Raw genomic sequence first — 17,023 nt, forward strand, 5'->3', positions numbered from 1 at the left:
CATGTCACGTTGATGCAGATCTAAATAACTGGTGCAATTCTTCAGCAATATCTGCACAGGGAGTTGCAACACATTGTAAAGAACCTGACATTCAGTTCCTATCTTCTCATGATGCTCTTACATATGAGCAACCTTTGCTTAGGTGATTTCCATTTCTGCAATTCATTATTTTCTAATAATGCCAGTTCAATACAAAAAACTTAATTTGAGAAATCTTAATGGAATTACACTGACAAAATTTATTATCTGCTAGATTATATTAAGGAAATATTCCAAAGTTTTCTTTCATGCAACCTCATATTTTCAATAAAGGGGAATGCTTATGCTAGATTACATTAGGAGAGGTATCTTCTATCCCTTACCAACAAAATTAGAGTAAATCCAACATCCCGATGGAGTATTTCACTTCAAGGAATACTGCTTTGGGCCACTAAAAGGATTAGGACCTATAAAGATAACTGACAAGAAAGAAGCTTCCTTTTAATATTATTTGACTCTGTGTATTGAGAACCATGTTGAAGCTAGGCATTAAAATAGATTTTAGGGCAGGCAGCATATTTGAGTCATTTCAAAGATGGATTCATATGCAAGAAACCAATAAGAGATTTGTTTCTTTTGTAAATTGTCTTTTTAAGTAAAAGCCAGGCATCTCTTAATCACATATTTATCCATGCTGTGTGGAATCTGTTTGCATTTTATCTAGGTTAATGTTTAATTTGCAAGAAAGATCCTTGTTAGCATTTACTTTTCCGTGTTTACTTACCATGTTACTTCATTTGCATTTGTTGTGTCTGTCATGTTAATTATCAAAAAAAAGTATATGTCATGATCTTTTCATTTTTATTTCAGACTTGGGAGGATGGGAAACACTGCCACTGCATCTGTTGAGCATGGGAAACATTGTCATAAAGAACCAAATTCATCCTTTCCAGGTAAATGCAGCTGTGCAGTTCACTCGGTGTGTTTAGCAGGAAATTGTATCCTCAGATGTGAAGGTTCTCATGATACATATAAAGAACATGTTGGGACTGTTGGTGGAAAATCTTCAATGTTGGTTCCTTCCCTATTTGATAATGGTCATGCAATCCCTGAGGAAAAAGCAAATGCAGTAGGCCAAAATGAAAACTTGAAAAGTCAACTTGAACTCCCCATGAATGACTATCATGCTACTCAGTGGAGAGATGTCCCAGGCAAGGTGATGGGGGTTTGTAATTCTGCTCATGTCAAAAAGGTCACTGAGGATGTGGTACTTGATGACAGAGGAAATGTTGAGGATCAATTTGCAGATACTGCTGCTATAGGCTTAAAAAGAAGCCTTCAAGAGGCTGAGTCTTTGAAAGAGCAACAGATGTCTAATGTCTGTTCAGGATGTTCTGCACCTGCTGTCACTGAGGTATCAGTTGAGGTTAACAATATGGACTCTTATACTGTAGTGGCTGGGGATGCTAGATATATGAATGATCTTGTAGTTGATGAAGGGTCAGGAATTGAAAAGTGCTGGTCTTCAGATGATTCACTTGACAGTGAAAGTGGTGAAACCCTTCGTGTTACCGGTAAGATTGAGAAAATAAAAGGACTATCCTCAGCTTTACCAAATCAATCATTACGAGGTCTTAATGAGGTTAAGGTTAAAAGCTTGTATAATTCAAAAAAGGTTCGGAATCGACTTCATGCTGGGTTTACTTTTAATGACAACATCAATCATGCACAACAATTACAGAGGGAGCTGAAGCATGGAAAGAAAAAGAAGGCAATGAAATGGAAGAGGCTGGATGCAACATGTCCTGACTCTGGTCTTTCTTCAGTACATTATGATTATCCAAAACTTACTGGGTATACTGAGCTAAACTTATGTTCATCCAAGGAGATGCAAATGCCTTATCGATCTGATCATGGAATGCCTAAAACACGTATTTATTCTAATGGGCCTTCAAGTCTAAAACGAAAACGCTCTGCTCTATCTTCTGCCAAAACACTGTCTCAGAAGAGAGATCTGTATGGACTTGATGGCCACCAAAGAGAGTGGGAAAATGATCATCAAACACAGGCAAATGATGATTTGAGCTTTCTTAGGGAACCGAGGCTTTCGGGTGGAAAGAATTTGAAACAGGATTGGACAATGGATATGAATAAGAAGTTAAAAAAGCTGGATATGAATTGTGTAATCACCGAAAAAGCTTCCAAGTACAATTCATTAACCTGTATAAAAAACACAGCCAATAGTCAGGTGGACACTTGTGATAAGACAGCAAGGCCTGTGGTATGTGGAAATTCTGGAATTATTTCCAATGGAAAACTGGCTGAAGGAATAGCAAAGCCACCCAAAATTCTCTCTCTCAGCACAATTCTTAAGAAGACTAGAAAATGTAGCATCACTGAAGATGAACCTAGTCTGGCTACCATGTTAGATATAAAGAAGACAAACTCAAAAAGAAGAAAAGTTTGCCATGATGACCAATCCATGTTGAAGAAAGAAGGAGAAAATAAAGCTTCCAAAACTGCAGTACAAAATGGATTGGAACCTGGGACTTCTATAAAAGAAGCAAAGGATGGATGCTATGGTAGAACCGAGGTACATGCTTCTGAAATATCCATATTGAGGAAGGAGCACAATGATGGCAGTAACAAAAAACATGGTGCATTGCACAATTTATCTAGTGTTCGGTTGAAGCCAAAGTTTAAGGAAATGCGCAAGCGTAGCCTCTATGAGCTAACAACAAAAGGTATATTATGAAAAAATAGTTTGCTTACTTCTTATCTATCAAATGATGTATGTTCTAATCATTGGAAGCAGGGTGGCACCTGATATTTCTTCTCTCTGTGTTCTAGTTGATGCTGTAGCTTGTGATTTGTGCTACAAAGTTTACTGCTTCATCAAAAAGCTTCAATTTTGAATGATATACAAAGATTCACACCATAGTTGTAACTTGTGCTTGGATCTGTTATTCTGTTTTTACATGCCTTTACTACTGGCTTTTCTGTTGCATCATTGACCATTCAGCCTGTTATGCATACAGGAAAAATTCCTAGTTCTGTAAAACTTTCTCTTACAAATATATCAAAATGCAAGCTGGAAAGCAAATGTATATCTAGTGGCTTGTCTTCTTTAAAGGATGCTGAAGATAGTCAAGATCAAACAGATGAAATGTATCAAGAATATTCCAAGTAAGCATTTCAATTGATACTTACATATAACTTAGAATATTCCAAGCAGTAAGTGTTTCAATTGATACTTGCATATTATTAACTTAGAATATTTCAGGAATAATCCAAGAAGTAAGCATTTCAATTTAAAATCAATTGAGCTTAAGTGAAATTTGAATTAGCTGACCTTTATATTTTATGGTTCAGATCCATTAAGGAGCGCACCTACCAGGCTTTTATTTTGGATTCAGATGCATTCTGCTGTGTGTGTGGGAGCTCAAACAAAGATGAAACTAATTGCTTATTAGAGTGCAGCCACTGCTTAATCAAAGTATGCTGTTATGAAACTTTATGTTTAATTTTAGTGCCTTAACAGTCAGATATGCGATAATAATGGCGTTAATTGAATTGGTATCCTTGTATGCAGGTGCACCAGGCTTGCTATGGTGTTTCAAAAGTACCTAAAGGTCGTTGGTGCTGCAGGCCGTGCAAGACAAATTCAAAAAATATTGTAAGATACTTTAACATTTTTTGATACTTTATGCTGCACCTGTTGCCTGTTGGGGCAGGCCAGGTCTCTTTTATGATCATGAATACAAATTACTATGAATTTGATTGGAAAAATTATGTATGTTAAGTATTAAATCCCACCTTGATTAATAATAGTTTACTTCCATTAAGTTCTTTCTATTTCTTTATGTTATTAATTTTGGGATGATTGAGTCATATTGTTGAGGGACAAATCAAGGGGATTGCTGAAGCATGCAAATTTATAATGATTTGGAAACTGAACTCTTGATTAATGTTGGCCTTAGTTTGGGAAAAGAAAATTTAAATAATCAGAAAATTAAGGAAGAACCATTAGGATAGTGCTTGGAAGAATTTCTGGACCTACAAATACCTAGGTAATATAATATTATTCGAATTAATGTAGGTCTTGATTATGAACCATTAGGATAGTTCTCGGAAAATTAAGGAAGAACCATTAGGATAGTGCTTGGAAGAATTCTTTTTTTTTTTTTTTGAAAGGTAAAGTATGGTTTTATTAAATCAGATAGTACAAGTTACAACAAAAAAGCTAGCCACTAAAGGACTAGACAGAGCACTAAGCCAAGTTACAGACTCCAAATGGACTTGGATCTAGACAAATCAGGTACATTCAGGTTCTTAAAGTCAGGAGTAACAGATACCCAAGAAATCAGCTTGCTGATCGCCTGCTGCACTACCTCATCAGTGCTCTTAGTCTTGTTACAAAAGAATCTCTTGTTTCTCTCTGACTAGATTACCAAAAGAACAGCCTCAGGAATTATCTTCCATATTAATTTTCCTTGTTTCTCCAGGCCTGTAATCTCCAAGCTAAACAGAAGGTCGTTGGCTGAACTTGGCATGGCCCAGCAAAGTCCAACAGCCCTGAGGAAGTGATCCCACACTCTAGAGGAGATAGGACAGTGGATGCACAGATGGTCTGTGGATTCAGGCAATAGACCACAGAGACCACATAGCAGAGAAGAGAGATGAAGACCCCTCCTATCCAAATTGATTTTAGAGAGGCATTTGTTCAGCACCATTGTCCACACAAGGAAGTTAGATTTAGAGGGAGAACTAGGATTCCAAACTTGCTTACAGGGAAAGTTAATACTACCAGTGCTACTGAGTTTAGAGGTCAGGGATTTTACTGAGAAGCAGCCATCCCTACTCCAGATCCAGGTCCATTCATCCTCACTGTTGATATCTATAATCTGACCCTGTAACAGGTCCAACAGCTCCAAGACCCCATTTACTTCCCAATCAAACACGCTTCTTCTGAACTGAGGGTTCCAGACCACTGTGTTATTGGAGAGAGAATAAGCCATTGATACTTCTTGATTTGCTGCACATTGAAAAAGAAGGGGAAATGCCTCAGCTAAAGGTCTATCCAAACACCAAGGATCTTTCCAAAACTTCAGCTTGTTCCCTCTATCCACATTAATTCATACATCAAAGGTAGACTTTTGAGAATACCTTTCCAAGAGCAACCCCAATTTGGGAATGGATCTTGTGAATTCCGGTTTCCCCAATCCACCCCATACTTAGAGGCAATTAAATTCCTCCACCAGGAATTTCTTTCAGAAGCAAACCTCCAGCACCACTTACTCAGAAGAGCAGAATTTACCACCTTCAACTTTCTTAGGCCTAGACTCCCTTCCTCCCTAGGCAAACAAGCTTGATCCCATTTCACAAGATGAATTTTTCTCTCTTCTTCCCATCCCCTCCAGAGGAAATTCCTCTGTAGATTTTCAAGCTTCTTAGCTACTTTGGCTGGAATGGGAAAGAGGGACAGGAAGTAGGTGGGAAGATTGCCCAGGGTACTTTTGATAAGAGTCACTCTACCTCCAATGGACAGGTACTTAGCCTTCCAAGAGGCTTGTTTTTTCTCCACTCTCAATAACTGGATCCCAAATAGCAGAGGAGAAATACTTAGCCCCAAGGGGAAGGCCTAGGTACTTCACAGGAAGGAAGTCCACTTGGCAGGCCATCAAGCTAGCACAATCTTCCAAGTTTGGAATAGGACCCACCGGAATGATTTTGCTTTTGTGGAGGTTAACTTTAAGACCTGAAACCACTTCAAACCAGCACAGTACTCCAAATAAGAGCTCCAACTGATCAGTTGAGGCATCTAGGAAACATAGGGTATCGTCTGCAAACTGCAAAATATTGACCTTTTCTTTTTTTGATCAATAAACATGTATTTTATTAAAATTCAGATTGTAAGCAGTTTATACAACTTGGTGATGGGACTGTTGATCCCCTTTAATCACTCTATTCTATCCCTCATTACAATGCAGCCCAAAATAATTGCTGTCTCAATGCCCCCTGTTTTGCTAAGCCATCAGCTAGCCCATTTACACTTCTTCGGACCCGTTTAAATTCAGCCTCAACCTCCTTTGCAATCTTCTCTATTTCCCTAATCACATGTTTAAACGTCCATGGGGTATGGATTCTGTTTGCTACCCATGAAATTTCTACTTTTGAGTTCCCTTCCACTTTAACATGTCTGTATCCTAGCTGTTTGGCTAGCTTTAACAAATATTGACCTTTTCTGCTTCCGGGGTAGTAGCAAAACCTTCCCAAAGCCCGTTAGCCGCAGCCTTGAGGGAGAATTGGGACAGAATTTCCATTAGGCAAGTGAAGAACAAGGGTGATATAGGGTCACCTTGTCTAAAGCCCCTAGAACTTTCAAAAAACCCTGCAGACTGGCCATTTATCAAGACAGATAATTAGGGAGAGGAAACACAAATTTGATCCAATTCCTCCACTTCTGACCAAATTTCATTTTCTCTAACACACGATCCAGACAGCTCCAATTAACATGATCTTGGGCTTTTTCTTTGTCCAGCTTAACTCTAAGGCCCGAAGTTCCCTCCATTAATAATCTTGAGTCAATGATTTGCTATAAGGACAGAGTCAAGCATTTGCCTCCTGAACAAAATCAAACTGGTTATTTGAAATTATACTGCTCAACCCTTGTTTCATTCTTTCTTCCAACACTTTTGCTAGAATTTTATAGAAGCTGTTCAATAGGCTAATGGGTCTGAAATCCCTGAGGTAAAGCCCCTTCCAGTTTTGGGATCAAAGTTATAAAATACTTCTTTGCAGAGAAGCCCTATCATGAAAATCCTGAAAAACCTTAAGTAAATCAACTTGACAAAATCCCAACATTTGATGAAAAATAAGTTAGATAATCCATCTGGCCCAGGGGATTTGTCACCATCCAAACTAAAAATTGCTGCCTTGATTTCTTCTTTCAGAAAAGGGCCTCTCCAGAAGCTGTTTCTGTTCTGCACTTAGCTGTTCAAAAGCTAAATCCAAAGGGAAAGGCTTTCTGTCCCAAGTTTCCTTGTAAAGATTCTTATAGAAAGAAGTGGCTACCATTTTGATTTCAGTAGCTGAATCCCCAGCTCTTCAGTCTTCCTTCCCATTCCAATTTACTGATTGAAGAGGCTCTGACTCGAGCAATGAGAAGAAAAAATTTAATTGGCCGTGTAAGGACTTAGAGGTGCAATACAGCTGGGTGAAGAGAAGTGCTAACTCAATGGCTGATGGGTTAGCTAAGCAAGGGGTGGCTAAGGATTCTTTGTTTTGGGCACATTTTTAGTATTTTGTTATCATTTTGATGTTGGGGAGTTAAGATAGTTTACCTCCCCTTTTTCTGTAATTATTTTTCACAAGTATTATTCATTAATAAAGATTTCTGTTATGATAAAAAAAAAGAGAGGCTCCGGCTCGAGCATTGGCCATTTTGTGAAAGAAATGCGGAAGTGCATAAGAGCAGCTTTGTTGTGGATAGTTTGGGAAGAAAGGAACACCAGAATCTCTTGTGAAAAAGAAAGGAGCTTCTCGGAAGTTAAAGAATGTATTCTGGCAAGGGCAATTCAGTGGCTGAAAACACTAAAGCTCTTTGATGCATACTCCTTTGATGACCTATGGAGAAGCTGGTTAGCAGTGGCAAATACTTCTACCAGGAAGGACAGACATGGGGTTGAATGGATGCCACCAGGGGAGGAGTTTAACAAGCTGAACTTTGATGGAAGTAGCCGAGCAAATCTAGGACCTTCAGGCATAGGAAGAGTGATGAGAAACAAAAATAGTAGCATTATATCTTTGTACTCAGGTCCTGCGGGTGTGGGAGACTTTTTTTTTTGATGAATGAAGAAATTTATTAAATCAGAAGAAACACTACTGAAGAGGCACGAGCTGTTACCTCTTCAGAAAAGTATTACATCAAAATAAAACAGAATTAACCATAAATAAAATTACAAAGCAGCCCAAAATAGCTGCTCCCTTGTAGCCCCTTGCTTAGCTAACCCATCCGCTAAGGTGTTTGCTGATCTTCCCACCCATAGAGAGGTAACAGTCATATTTCTTGTAAGCCAGTTTACTCTCCTTAATAAATCTCTGTGTTGCCACATGGCTGAAGCTGGGTCTTTCAACCATCCCACCACAATTTGAGAGTCTCCTTCAACTACCAAGTGCTGAACTCCTAATTGTTCTGCAATCTGAATACCTTGTACTGCCGCTGAAATCTCAGCTCTATTAGAGTCTCCTATTCCCACGGGGCCTGAGAACAAGGCTAATATGTTGCTCTCCATGTCTCTCAGCATCCCTCCTATCCCCGATGGGCCTGGGTTTCCTTGGCTGCTGCCATCAAAGTTCAACTTTACCCATCCTTTAGGTGGAGGGGTCCACACTACAGATTCCCTGTCCTTCCTTGTATGGCTGTTAGCCACCACTACCCAGTTTCTCCAAATATCATCAAAGGAAAAGGTATGAAAGAAGTCCAAAGTTCTCAACCAGTGAATGACCCTAGTCAATATACAATCCTCAACGGCCTGAATGCTTCTTTCTTTTTCTTTGAAAATCCTTGCGTTCCTTTCTTCCCAAATTGTCCACAATGCAGCTGCTCTAATACATCTCCACATCAATTTTCCTTTTTTTGTAGGCCACACAAAAAAGGAGGGATCGAACAGTTGACTTAAGTCTGTGGACAGATTCCACCTACACCCAAATAAAGAGAAAATCCAACTCCAAATAGCTCTAGAAAAGGAACAAGATACAAGTAGGTGGAAGCAATCCTCACCACTAGCCCTGCAAAGTACACACCAGTTAGGGGATAAATACATGAAAGGCCTTTTCCTCTGCAAGAAATCCAAGGTATTAATCTTTCTATAAAACACCTCCCAGCAGAAAATAACAACTTTAGGTGGAACAGGTCTAGATCAAATCTCCTTAGTTGGAAAACCCCATTGACTCAAGGAAGAGCAAAGAGCCTTGAAAAAGGAAGCACAAGAAAAGTAACCTTTTGGATGAGGGGACCATAATCTCACATCCACACTAAGAGGGTCCAAAAAGACATTGCCAAGCAGAGACAACAGGTCTGAAACATTGTTAAGTTCATCGTCTCTCAACCCTCTCCGAAAGCCAAGGTCCCAACTTAAGGAAGAGGGTGAAAAAGGAGAAGGGAGAAAATGAGAGACAACTTTTTCCTTGTAAAGGGAAATACATTGCCAAGCAGAGACAACAGGTCTGAAACATTGTTAAGTTCATCGTCCCTCAACCCTCTCCGAAAGCCAAGGTCCCAACTTAAGGACGAGGGTGAAAAAGGAGAAGGGAGAAAATGAGAGACAACTTTTTCCTTGTAAAGGGAAATAGAATAAAGGGACGGGAATTGGTCCTTTAAAGCAACAGAACCCACCCAAAGTGTCTTCCCAGAATAAAACAAGTTACCAGAGTTGACATCATACCTGACAAGGTTGAGAAATTGAGGGAGGATACTCTGGATTGCTTTCCAAGGAGATGCTAACGTTGCTTGCCGTGATACACCCGCATCCCATCCATTTTCCAGTCTGCCATGTATACTCGCTATCACTTCATGCCACAACCTCTCCCTTTCTCTAGGCCATCTCCACAACCATTTTCCTAAGAGGGCTTTATTCTTGAGAGTTAACCTTCCTAACCCCAGTCCACCTTCCTCTTTGCTCCTACATACTATTTCCCAACTAATTAAATGATATTTTTTTTCCTCCCCTGCCTCCCAAAGAAAATTTCTCATTAATCTCTCCAACTTCTTAGCCTCCCTATTAGGAATCCTAAAAACAGATAAGAAATATATCGGTAGGTTCGCTAGGGTGGCTCTCAATAAAGTCACTCTCCCCCCTATAGGGATATAATTCCTTTTCCAAGCAACTAATCTTTTCTCAAACTTTTCCAAAACTGGGTTCCAAAAACTACTCTCTTTTGGGTTAGCCCCTAGAGGGAGACCTAGGTACTGCAAGGGCCACGAAGAGACAGGACAACCTAGACAATCTGGCACAGACAGAATACTCTCCTCATCCATATTGACTCCTGCCACACAACTCTTATCCATGTTTATCTTCAAATTGGAAGCCTTCTCAAACTGTTGTAACAATGCTCTAAGGTTCCTCACTTTTTGCCTGTCACCCCCTTCACAAAATATTATGATATCAGCAAACTGTAGATGGGTTACCCGGACATTGTTCCTTCCTATCCTCCAACCACTCACCTCCTCTTTCCTATCTGCCTTAGAGATTAATCTACTGAAAGCATCTGCCACTAAGGTGAAAAGAAACAGGGATAGTGGGCCACCTTGTCTAAGGCCTCTACAGGCTGGGAAAAAATCTCTGACCATCCCATTGACCAAGACTGAATAATGGCAGGAACTAATACATCCCTTTACCCAGTTGCACCATCTATCTCCAAAGCCACAACAGCCAAGCATCTGCCACTAATACATCCCTTTACCCAGTGTGGGAGACTCTTTAAGGGCCGAATTACTTGCTGCTGTACAAGGAATCCAGCTTGCAAATCAGATAGGCATAGAGCATCTGATTATTGAAGGGGATTCCCAGGTGGTAGTGGGTTGGCTGAAGGATCCAGACACTGTGATTTGGGGTTTTAGAGATCTTTTCAAAAAGGTTAAATGGTTAACAAGGAATGTGACAATCAGAGTTCAGTGGATATGCAGATCAGCAAACTCAATGGCTGATTCACTTGCAAAACAAGGGGTTCTTCGGGATACTTTGTTTTGGGCTTCTGTGTAATTTCTTTTGTACTTATAATTCTGTAACTAGTTTTAAAGGAAAGGTCGCATTTTGTGCCTTTCCATGGGTTGCATGTAACTCTTATTTGCTGGTTAATAAAATCTTATTCATTTATAAAAAAAAAAAAATTCCAATATGATCCTGTCCACTATGAGTCCATTACATATGGACGTGGTGCAATCCAATCTGGTGAATACTTTGGACCATTCTGCACTGGTCCAATTCATTGTATGGACTGTCCAAACTGTTCAGATTGGTTTTAATTTAGATTGGGTCCAACCCAAACCTAGTCCATTGACACCCATACTCTTATCTTTTGTCAATGGACCAGATATTGGTTAAATCCGACCTGGTCCAGTATAAATCCATTACAAATGGAGCAGGTCTGATCGAATCCAATAAATACTTTGGACCATTAACTTTGAACTTGTCCATTTCAATGTCTTATTGGTCTGTCCAATCCGTTCAAATTGATTTTGATTTGGATAGGGTCCAACCCAAACCCAGTCCATTGACATCCCTAAGCACAAAGAAGTATAAGTGTTCTATAGATGTTTTACGTGTTTTTGTTATGGTCTTATGTGGTTGGGTTCATATATGGTGCGATATGATTAGTTTTTGGGGTCTGGGGTTCATATATGCTGTGATAGTTTTATGTGCCCCCCAGCGGGGTGTGGGGGCTTCAATTCTTTCAATGACATTCTGATAATACTATAATAAACAAATTTGGAGCCGCCCTCTGGATTATGTTAATATAATGGTCACCCCACTTTTATCTATAGCATTTTATTATAAAAAGTGGCTAAATACAAAAGCATAAGAGGCGTAAGACTCTTGTATGAAGTGTAATGGAAGCATATGCCTCATACACCTCTAGGCCAGAAGTTTATGCCTGCTTCAAGTGTCTGTACGCTTCTAGGTTGCACATCTAGGCATTTTCTCAGCACCTCGCTTGGAGGCATGCCTCCGGGCGAACATCTCCAGTGCTTTTTAAAACACTGATTGGTTCTTTATGATTTATGATATGGACAGAATATTATTTCCAGCTTGACTTCAGAGTGGTTTCTGATCAAAGGAAGAGAAAGAAAACATGATCAATTACTTGTTAGTAATGCTATCATGGCATCCAGATGATGTCACATCTATATAGTTGTCAACCCTAGGCGTGGGGGTTAGTGAGGTTGAAATTTGGGTGGTTAGGTGGTTTGTCGAGTGATCTCAGGGTGAAAGTTTAGATTCTGGTGTTCTGAACTGTTGGTTTTCTAGGCCTGGTAGGTGTGCTAAGTCTTTCTCTTGGTTTGGTGATTTTGTGTTTTGAAGGGTTTTATTTGGGTTGAGATGTGGAGTGATGGAGTTGGTTTTGCTTGGGTGAAGAGTCATTTTTTTCTTCTCTTGGGTTACCTCTTGTCATCTTTCTCGTAATCTTCTTTTTTCTTTTAATAACAATATTTGTTTTGCTACAAAAAGGATCTTTTTAGGGTTTCAAGTAATAATTTTTTTTTTCTGATTTGCTTATCAAAAAATGTTTTTTCTTGAAAAATTGATTAAAAATCAGTTAATTGACATTTGTAGTTAGTTGTTTAGTATGCAGAAGGGCATTATGGTAATTTCCCAGCTAGTCTGCATTTTTCCTTCGATCCTTTTTCTTTTCTCTTGTGGTTGATTAAGGCTCTTAATCTTCTGGGCTTGGTTCCAAGCAGGTTTGTGTTCTCTGTGGATATGAAGGAGGGGCCATGACTCGAGCACTTAGAAGCTGCAATATTGTGAAAAGTCTTCTGAAAGCTTGGAACATCATAAGGGACTCCAAGACTAAGGGATCTATGCCCCTGTCCAGAATGTTGCCAGATGAGTCTAATGCATCAGGTGCTTCAGATTCTGGACGTGAAACTGATTCAATTCCTGTTACGAGGCCTGTAGAGAACAAACAACTTCCAGCAGCTGTTTTGAAAAGGGATCTAAAGAATCATGCAAATGTTGGGGTTTCAAGTGGTTCCCCAAATAATTTCCAAGTACAAAACACCATAACTGCAGGAGTATATGATCTGAGTGTTACACAGTGGGTACATATGGTTTGCGGACTCTGGACCCCAGGAACACGATGCCCAAATGTTGACACCATGAGTGCCTTTGATGTATCTGGTGCCTCACGCCCTGGGAAAAATGTGGTAAATGCCAAAAACTTCCTATTTGCAATTAGAAAGCAAAAGTAAAAAAAGAAAAAGGAAAAAGGAAGGCTTGCATGGTAAAATATATTGAGCAGACATTTATTTTCTGGTAGTTATCTTGTTTGGTAATTCAGATCCTTGTGTTACTTAACAGAATAACTTAACATAGTTTTCTCTTTTTCTCTACATGAAGTTAGCTATGCTGCATTTTCTGCATGGTATGTAGCTGGTTAAAATCAGAGTTTCATGATTTAACCAGCTAATGCTCTGTCTTAGCTATGGTATCAGTTTTGGTAGGACCTTAGCTATGGTATATTATAGTCAATGAAAAGTCTTCTTTTGTACTCTGCCTTAGCATTGGTATTGTAATCATGATATACCTAATGCTCTTGAACTGTTCTTAATTCTTTCCCAGGTTTGTTCAATGTGTAAGCGGCCAGGAGGTTCATGTATTAATTGCAGGGTTGTGAATTGTTCTGTCCAATTTCATCCCTGGTGTGCACATCAGAAGGTTTTACTACTTCCTAATCTCATGTTTTGTGTCCTATAATAAAGTCACTTGAGATGCACAGATAAAAGCCATTTTTTGTTAAGCTTAGTGGTAGTCTAGTTTAATTCAATATAGTGCTTATTTTGTAATCCTGCTGGAAATTAAACATGAGATGGGGGAAAAACTGTCCACTGTACTCACTTTGTAGATATACAATTAATCTTAATGAAACTTTGAACAGTCATAGGAGCTTTATTTGGTTAGTTTTCTTTTTGATTTCTTTTGTACATTACAAGTTGTTTCTATTGGGTAGGATGGCCCTCCCAATGTTTTTATATGGATTTGCAACAATTGTTTTTTATATGCATTTTTTGTTTTTTAATATGCACTCTTTAGAATATTGGATTTTATTTAGGAGCATGGGCAATATAAGAATTAGATAAGGTGAATATCCAAAAGGAAGTTTTTGCTTGATCAAGGCCAAACTGAATTGGTTCACCATCATGGAATTACATATAGATGAATGTGAGTTCAATAAAATCCACTATCAGAAGCAAAGGCATAAGAGAATCTTTATTCACAAAGATCATTCCAAAACACTGTTTTCATATTTGATTCGGATGACCATAAAAGGAGTAAGACTATAAGAGTCCAATGATGGTTGTTTTGTTCTGATGAAATAGACATCTCTATAAAATTTTGGGGTGGGGTAGGGGGAGTCTTGTATAGAGTTCACAAGCTCATTCTTCCAACAAGTAGGTATCATTCCCACCCCCTACTGAGATGAATTCAGCTACGAGTGTTTGCTCATATTACCAATGAGATGATCCCACATCAAAGGGTGGTCCATGTCATATTAGAAGGAAACTTAACTGTGAACAAGAAACAGAGACCTTTGTCAAGGTTACTCAGTTTTTTGTTCATAGTTAAGTTTCCCTCTTGATCTGATGTGGACTACCTTTTAATGTGGGGATTATCTTATTGTCCAGTATGGAGAAACACTTGGACAGACGTATGAGTGAAAGTCATACAAGACACACACATGCAAAATTCCTGTACTTGAACAATATGGAAACTTCCATTTTTCAACTGTTTGGTTAAAGAGCTAAGGACTTACCCCAATAATATCAAGCTGCATTCAGTATGAGGACTACATTTTACTTAATCATTTGGCAAAGAGCATTATTTTTGAAGTGTGTAGAACTGATTAGTCTGGCTAGCAGAAGTGCTGCCTAACCCCTCTTCTGTTTGGAAATAGACCAATAATTACATTTTTGTCCCCTAATACAAGTTGTCCCTATTCACTCTCTGCCTTGCAAGTGAATCAGCCATAGTGTGTGGTTCTCTATGTTTCCACGGCCTTGGCACCCTCAATTCTGTGGCCAGTTGTTTAGCTTGTCTTAGAGTGTGCCTGTGCTGCCATGTTCCCTTGGAGTTTGTTTTTTGTCATCCTATAACAGTCTTGGCTTCTCCTTCCACGTTTATATTGACAGTCTGCATTTCAGCTCTAGTGGGATCTCCCTCTCCAAATAGGCCTGACTTTAGTGCTAAGCAGGAACCTAAGTGTCTTTGATGGCTCCCTCAACACCCAAGGGTCCCAGGGTTCCAAAGCTGCACCCATCAAAATCAAGTTTGATTGGGTTTATAGGTGGTGGCTTCCAATCCGTTAATTCTTGTGGCCTGGAAAATGAGGAGCGTGCCACACATTTCCATCCTCTCAAGATAGTCTTTGGAGAACGGTTAAAAAATCTCCAATGTCTTAACTCAATTTACTTCCTGACTCAAGATAGTCTCAATGATCTCCTTTTTTCATTGAAAGTTCTATTACCTTTTTCCTTCCATAAGTGACCAAAGTGTGGCTGTAGTACATCTTCAAAGAAAATTTCCCGCCTTTTCCTTGGATTGAAAAACATTGTTTTGAATGTCACCAGGAAGAGGTAATCCCAAATACTGGAAGGAAATGCGTAGGAGATTAGTAGATACAATGTTGTTTTTACCAAGGTGGGTTTTTTCCCACCTTAGTAGAAAATGTGTAACAAGGGGTGAATAGGGTTTCTTTTTTCTGGGCTCAATTGTAATTGTGATTGTTTTTTCTCACCTGTTGGGTGGACTTATTGGATGGGAGAGTTAAGAAAGTCTATCTCCCCTTTCATGTATTAAATCCTTAATTCTGTTAACGAAAAGCCTTTTGTTATTGATCCAGTGATTGGCTGATTGGCTTACTAAATCACTATAATTTTTTTTTTCAACTTTATATATATCATTCAAGTGTACAAAGGGCATTCAGTGATTGGATGATTGGCTTACTATTTTGATATAATTCATTTACTAAATCACTATAATTCAAAAGGAAAAGAAAGAAGTACAACTGCAAAGGAAAGATATCTATTCAAGTCTCTTAATCTTCTATTATTTGATTTATATAGTTGTTTGCTATGGTTTTTTGAGCCTTAAATTTGCAACTATAACAATTCATTGAAAGTTTATTAACTAGTTCCACGTTTTTAGAAAATTATCCTGATTTCCCAAATATCCTGATTCCTTGCAAACTGCAAATGGGTGATCACCACATTTTCTCTGCCCACTCTCCACTCCTTACCCAGTCTAGCTGTTAGTCCCAGTAAGGGGTGTACTAGAAACCTCAGCCACTAGAGTGGAAACAAAAGGAATTAAGAGATTTCTTTCTTTAATACCCCTTTTTGATGGGAAGAGATCCTTCACAACTCAATTGGCTAAGAATAATGACCGTTTCTTTTTTTGATGAATGAATAAGTAGTTTTGTTAAAGAGAACAAAATTGAATACAAAGAAGTCCGATGACCAAATTAAATACATTCAAGAATCCATTGTTTCCATCCAATCCCAAAAGAACACCTATCCATTGTTTCTTCACTAGAAAGGACCAGTCCACAAAATTATAGGTTTCTTCTAGGTCTAGATTTTAAATCCATCCTAACTTCCCTACCCTTTTTAATTCATAAGCTTTTCTGGCTGGATTTTAGCATGTTTTTTTTTTAAACAGAAAAACTTACCATTGATCTTCATTTTCTTTCCTTTTTAAAGATAATTAGTATTTTGGTAAATGAGTAAAAAAGATGATCACTGTGCTATAGAAATAAATAACATAATGCTTTCTATCCTCAACAGAAAGAGAAAAAACAGAGAGAAAAAAGGCATAGATCTATTGCTACACAAAAATACCCATCCCACACTTGATCTGTCATAGTCAACTGAAACTGAGTTCTGCATGGGAATCTAATGAATTGGCAAGTAAATTACAAAGTGGTCTTTGATCTTATTGGGATAGTTTACAGTGCTCCATGGCCCACTACCGATTCTTCTACTCCGTCTGAAGATATTTGCTGAGTCTCCCAAAATGACCAAGGAAGGGGGATGTGGCTGTTTCCAATGAAGTCCTACTTTTGAGAAGAATCACTACTTTGAGCCCAGGTCTCCCGAAAGCAAGAATTATGCTAACACCCTAAGAGCACAGCATCTGGCTGCACATTGGATCTTCCGTATTTTTATGTGTAACTCATTGGAATATGTCCCTGATGTGTCTGGATGCCGTGCTCTTGGCGTATTCACACGATTTTTTCTTTCAGGAGATCTTGTCTCTTCCAAATG

At 38.8% G+C, this 17,023-nt stretch overlaps 1 protein-coding gene across 6 annotated transcripts in view; it reads left to right on the forward strand.

Moving 5' to 3' along the window:
• LOC104588505 (uncharacterized) overlaps positions 1–17,023 on the forward strand; it is a 42,971-nt gene that overhangs the window by 5,720 nt on the left and 20,228 nt on the right. For all 6 annotated transcript variants that reach the window (XM_010246457.3, XM_010246456.3, XM_088893162.1 and 3 more), the window contains 7 exons: positions 19–142; positions 850–2,723; positions 3,018–3,165; positions 3,352–3,475; positions 3,572–3,655; positions 12,443–12,907; positions 13,323–13,418. In XM_010246457.3, coding sequence (XP_010244759.1) covers positions 19–142; positions 850–2,723; positions 3,018–3,165; positions 3,352–3,475; positions 3,572–3,655; positions 12,443–12,907; positions 13,323–13,418 — 2,915 coding nt within the window. The remainder of the gene's footprint in view (positions 1–18; positions 143–849; positions 2,724–3,017; positions 3,166–3,351; positions 3,476–3,571; positions 3,656–12,442; positions 12,908–13,322; positions 13,419–17,023) is intronic.

This window comes from Nelumbo nucifera, chromosome 8 (assembly GCF_055504915.1).
Source record: "Nelumbo nucifera cultivar China Antique chromosome 8, China Antique-T2T, whole genome shotgun sequence".
Classification (NCBI taxonomy): Eukaryota; Viridiplantae; Streptophyta; class Magnoliopsida; order Proteales; family Nelumbonaceae; genus Nelumbo; species Nelumbo nucifera.